The sequence below is a fragment of the Phallusia mammillata genome, chromosome 4 (genome assembly GCF_965637545.1).
Source record: "Phallusia mammillata chromosome 4, kaPhaMamm4.hap1.1, whole genome shotgun sequence".
NCBI lineage: Eukaryota > Metazoa > Chordata > Ascidiacea > Phlebobranchia > Ascidiidae > Phallusia > Phallusia mammillata.
Window position 1 is genome coordinate 9,751,179 of NC_137255.1, and position 6,248 is coordinate 9,757,426.

A 6,248-nucleotide genomic window follows, 5' to 3' on the forward strand; every position below is an offset into this window, starting at 1 on the left:
GTTGACATTTTACCCGCACAACATCCAAATCTTGTCGCTGTCAAAAACCGCAAAGCTGTCAGGAAGCAGCACTGTTTGGCCGAATGTCAAACAACTTCTGTTGGTTTTTTAATGTGCTTAACAAGGCAGGTTACATTATAAATTTCAACATTTATCAGCGCAACTTAGTACAACTGCAAGCTATATGGAAATAGATGCATTTCTGTCAAACTGAACAAAACACATTCTGTCAAACTGTATTGGTACTTGGTTTTATCAAAAAACTAGCGAGTTTGAACCTATTTATGTTTATAGGAACACTATACATGTACTTAAAAAGTAATTTAATTTAAGTACATGAAGTTTTGTAGTCCTTTCAACAATTGTGCTTGAACCGGGGTGTGTATGCAATAGGGGCATTGTAACGCAAGATGTGTGAGGTGACGTCACTGATAGCACACGAAACTTGCGATTAGTCAGGTGGTGGTAACAAAAAATAAGAACCGGAGATGTGGGTCAGCTGTTGAACAGACGCAAAAGCATGGACATGCACCGTGTAGATTTTAAGGTCAGAGGCGTGATTAAAAATGCATCGAGGAAGAACAGTCTGGCACGGTTATTTAAACCCCAGTTAATGCACAGTTGACAACCTGCACTGATGAAGACCACATCTAGTGTTGAAACGTTTACAAGATGTATTCTTCATACACAAGTTCTGTGGCACTTATGTTTTTAAATACATTTTAATTCCGATTTATTTTCAAGATATCTCCGATTTGTTAACAAAATCAAGCAAAGTAAGGCAAAATTTTCTGTAAAAATCTGTTACAATCCAGACATGAGCGATTCAGCCAGATTGCTACAAGATCAGGAAGAAGTTATTGGCCTATTTAAAAGAAGATGGATATTTTTATTTTCTTTCGCTGTCTTGCAGTGTCTTAGTGGCTTTGCATATTCTTGCTTCGGTGAAATCAACGATATTTATGTGTTGTTCTTTAAAGTAAATTATTGGCAAGTGGATTGGATCACTGTCGCTCACAATGTATCCCCACTTGTCTTTTCCTTGCCATTATTGTACTTTACACTCACAAAACAAGTCGGATTTCGATTTCTCACTAACGCCTCTGCTTTTGCTATATTTTTGGCTTTCTTGTGTTTTACCACTGCCATGTTAAACCGCAGTTTATTTGCAATAATGGTGGTTGGCCAAACTTTAAACGGCATCGCGTCACAGTTGCTTATGTCTATCCCTCCAATTTTTGCTGTACTGTGGTTTCCTGAAAACGAAGTTGGTACAACTATAGGTGTGTTGATGTTCGCTATGTTCTTTGGTATGTTTCTTGGATGTATTTTACCTGTAACAATTTTGAAGAACTCTTTTCGTCAGGGTTGTCACAACACCAGCAACGGTTGTCACAACAACACGAACTTCAAAGAAATGACGAATGACCAGTTCACACTTGTTGTTATGTTTGGAGCATTACTGCTTTGTGGAACTCTGTTTGTTATTCTACTTGCAACCTTTATAAAAAACTTCCCGCCCAAACCGCCGACTTACGCCCAAAAGTTAAAAAGTGCTCAAGTACCCGAAACTGTCAGTTTTCAGCAAATGCTTGCTACAACAAAATCTGTTGTTTCAAACAAATCCTTTTTGATGGCAACACTTGTATTTGCATCAATTTCGCAATGCACAGCGATTGAATATATTTTTTTGTCCGAAATACTGACACCTGTTTACAATGAAATGAAACTGAAAATCCCGAAAGACACTGCCTCAGCCTATTTGCTTGCCCTCAATGCAATCAGCGGTGCATTAGCTGGTTTTGTAACGGGAAAAATCGTTGATAAGTACAAAAACTACAAAGTCCTTGCTCTTGTCGGTTGCACAGTTTCTTTTATATCTTCAGTCGGACTTATTGTAGGATGGTTAAAATCTAGTTATGCGCTCCTTTGTGTGTGTAATTTTTCGCTCGGTTTTTCGGCCCGGGCTGTTATGGTGTTGCTGTACGAAATTGTTACTCAGGAAACCTACCCAATTGACGAGACTTTTGTGAGCATTTGTATGTCTAGCATTCAAGTCACCCTAGCGCTGCTCTATTCAGTCGCTGGACGTGCAATTTTAATGTCTCTTGGAAGTCTTGCTGTGCTCGTGTTTATTTCGTTTAACGTTGGAATGGGTGTTCTGTTTTGTTTACTCGTCACATCAACCAACAAGAGACTACAAGTAGACGAAAGGCCTTCTCAAAATAACCGGTAATGGAAATAGAAAGACATAATTTGCATACAGCAGTGAAAATACATGTTTAAACTTAATCCAGGCTATGGAAACATTCGCTATCCCCATTCAATTACTGCCTTTTGTTGTATGTTTGCAATCCATTTTTGCCAAAAGCATCTGTTGTTGCCGTTGACTTAATCCGATGTTGTTATTTTTAGCCTAAACGGTGTTATTTTTCAAGCGGTAGTTTTAGCGTGTTTTTAAGCAACAAATTTTGTAGCCCAGTAGTTACATTTGAAACTATGCATGTAATGTAACTCTGTATTACTACTTGAATTCATGTTTTTGTTTTCTTGCTGTTCAGTTTCAATTACTTCCTGTTGAGCTGCCATTTGATTTAGCACCGAAATGTAATAAATCATTTGTCACCTTATGCCGTATTGTTGCGCTAATTGTAACTCTGGGATCATTTTCGCGACACCCTCATAAACCGTTTCAACTGCAACGTTAGCGAACCTAGGTGACTGTTATTGTTACCGCCGCTGTATACACATGTTTAAAAAGTTATTGCTTTCTTTAATGCTTTTCTCGGCACCATTGATAATTGGTTGCTCTACAGCAGGGGTGGCCAACTTGCCAGTCGTTAAGATCGACAAAATTTTTCCTAATTGTACGCGATCGACTGATCAGTCGTGATTTAGGCTGCCAGTAACATAAAGCAATAATGAAAATATCAGCATGAGATTTGATTGACAGTTATTTATAGTCATGAGTTTTATTGTCAAGCATCACGTAGTTCTTACAACAATGAAACGTCGCATACGTACATATTTTTATCAAAGTATTCAGTGGGAACTTTTAAATCCCCCCAATCAATAGCAACTGCTTCGTTGAAGCAAACACTCAAGTTGTGACGACAAAGCATTGTAGATGTTACGACACAATTTGGTGCCAAAATAACAATTGTTACGCAACAAAGAAAGTGTCAATTACATAATTATTGTCCGATTGCACATTTGTGCGTTGTGTCAAAATGTCAGAAGTGCTGTTTTATGTTATTTAGTTTGTTTTTCAATTAATAAGCGTTGGATAAGTTGTGGAGAATTTAGTGGCGATCGACCAGTCAAAAGCAGGCGATCGACCAGTCGATCGCGATCGACGTGTTGGCCACACCTGCTCTACAGTATTCTGATTTTCCACATTTCAAAAAATTCCACTTATCTAAAACAATTACGTCACTCATACATTAAGTTTTTTGTGTCATTGTCAGTGATTTTTGTCGCAACATTGTTGATCCACATTACTAACTAAACTCAAAACATTTTATGTTGTCTTAAAAATTACTTGTCAAATGTATCTAATCACAGTAGAATGAAATAAACTCAAACAAGTTTGTTTACACGGGAAATTACCAATCAGTATGGACAAGAAAACATAACGAAAACCAATTTACGCGTTCAAACCATGTCGTAGCATTTTGCTGCACTCGCAAAGAACCAAATTACTCGCTGTGAGCAAACTCAACAATAAACCTAAACGAAAATACGAAAGACGCCGCGCAACCAACAAGGGCAAAAAGCTACTAGTTTTTGTAAACTTGTCAACTATTTCAAAACCAGAAAAATGTCCCAGTAATTAAGGACAAGCGAATATGCTGCCAGGTTTTAATAGCGATGTAACAAATCGGCTTTATTTGGGTTAGGCTAAAACAGATATTCGGCAGTTTTGTCGAGTAAATTCGGCCGAATCAAATGCATCATCAATGACGTCAGGCCAATTCGTACTCATCGCGTTTGACATGAAAACAAAATATTTCCATCTGGCAAATAGTGATGTTACACAACAAAATGGTTTTGTTTCATTACCATTTTAGTTGTTCTTTTTAATGTTGACTCGGTCATGGTTGCCAGCCTGCCATAAATTCTTACCTTTTTATGGGAAAACGGCAAGGTTTTGAAAATCACAGTAGTTGACCCTATTTTCAATCTTTTCAAACTTATGTCGTAAGATTGTGTGGTTTCTTATTAAACAGAAAATACACGTTTTGCGCTTTAAATTTGTCTTCGCAAAAGGTTCGGTTTCGGCCGAATCGAAGCAAATTATGACTTAAAAGGCAATCTTTTTTTTTTATTGTATTTTTCGACAATCAGGCGGCAGTCCGAGAACTGAAATTTGCCCTTTGTCGTTCACGGGGTTCGAACCCAAGATACTTCCGGGGACGAATCCCGACCAAAAGGCAACATGTTCTTTCCCTCATTAAACTTATGAACAGATCCGGGTATATATTGCGTTCCAAGATAAGTTTGATCAACTGACTTTTCAAAATTGGTAATGGGAGCGTTGCCAGTAGAAACGAGTTATTTAAAACAACATGGTTTGTTGTGACCAACATTTGTTGAAAGCCAAATGTTTCCGGCCTTTCAAAGCTGATGTTTGGAGAATTACTCCTTGGTGGAACTTTGTTTGTTTTTCTACTTGTAATCTTTCTCAAAAACTTCCCGCCCAAACCGTCGACTTACGCCCAAAAGTTGAAAATACCCTACTACCCCAAAACGTCAGTAATCGGCAAATGCTTGCTACAACAAAATCTGTTGTTTTAAACAGATCCGTTTTGATGGCAACACGTATTTGCATCGATTTCGCAATGTTCAGCAATTGAACTCATTTTTTGTCCAAAATACTGACACCTGTTTACGGTGAATTGAAACGGCAAATCTCAAATGACACTGCCTCAGCCTATTTGCTTGATCTTAATGCATTTAGTGGTGCATTACCTGCATTTGTAACTGGGAAAATTGTTGACAAGTACAAAAAAATAAAGTCCTTGCTCTTGTCGGTTGCACAGCGCCATTTGTCTCTACAGTTGGACTTATTGTTGGATGGTTGAAATCGAGTTATGCCGATTTTTTGTTTGTAGTTTTTCGCTCGGTGTTTCGGCCCGGGCAGTTATGGTCTTGCTGTACGAAATTGTCACACAAGAAAGCTACCCAATCGACGAGACTTTTGTGAGCATTTTTATGTCCAGCATCCAAATCGCCCTATAGCGCTGCTCTATTCGGTCGCTGGACGGGCAATTCTAATGTCTCTTGGAAGTCTTGCTGTGCTCGTGTTTAGTTCGTTGAACGTTGGAATGGGTGTTCTATTTTGTTTAATAATATCAGCAACCAACAAGAGACTACAAGTAGACGAAAGACTTTCTTAAAATAACCGGTAATAAAAATTGAAAGACATAATTTGCACAGACTAAGAACTATGATAGCCTTCTTAGCAACTTTTCATGCACTGCATACTTCAGACAGAATCCTTGGCGTTTCAATTACTTCCTGCTCTGGTCTGTTCCCTGTTCTTTTCACGCCGACATGCAGTAAATCATTTGTCATCACATCTAGCAGTAAAATATTTTCGTTGAATGTGACGTTTTAACAACATCTGGACGTATAAAGGTTGTTTGCTGCTTCCAGTACATCCTTATTTAAAGAGTTTCTACTCACTCCACTAATACCTTTCTTGCCATCATTATTCAGGTATTTGGTAGCCGTACCCTGATTTTGCACACTTCCCACTAGTCAAACACATATTACCTCATTCGTATTCAGTGTCTTCCCAATGTTCTTTTTTCATTGCCAGTGATATTTGTCGCACCAGCTTGATTCACCTTTCACTAGTTAAATTTACGCATGTCATGTGTTTTCTTTGACATGACTTGTGTGTTATATGTGTTCTGATCGTCGTAAATTTAAATCAACTTTATTTTTTAGTTATAGTGGGAATTAACAACAAGGTTTGCGTTGTTGCTGCCAAGAACAGGATAACTTGTGGGCGCTGTAAATAACAAAATAAATAAAATCTCTGGCCAAAATATAATTCAAAGCTGTGAAATGTAAAGCCATTTAAATCAAGTAAACATTCCAAAATATCATGTAAAGACACTTCACGGTATTTTCTGCCAATTAATTAGTTCTTAAATTGCTTAGAAATTTATTCTACCAAGCTAACGTTACGTTTTAGACCAAGTAAAGATATGTTTTACTTTTGTTATTGACACCTCGAT

The 6,248-nt window shown here is 37.8% G+C and overlaps 1 protein-coding gene across 1 annotated transcript; it reads left to right on the forward strand.

The window, feature by feature from the left end:
• Positions 1-703: 703 nt before the first annotated feature.
• On the forward strand, positions 704-3,278 carry LOC145225001 (choline/ethanolamine transporter FLVCR2-like). The gene has a single exon (XM_080091644.1). The coding sequence runs from the start codon at positions 818-820 to the stop codon at positions 2,234-2,236; it is 1,419 nt and encodes a 472-aa protein (XP_079947770.1). The 5' UTR covers positions 704-817; the 3' UTR covers positions 2,237-3,278.
• Positions 3,279-6,248: the final 2,970 nt, after the last annotated feature.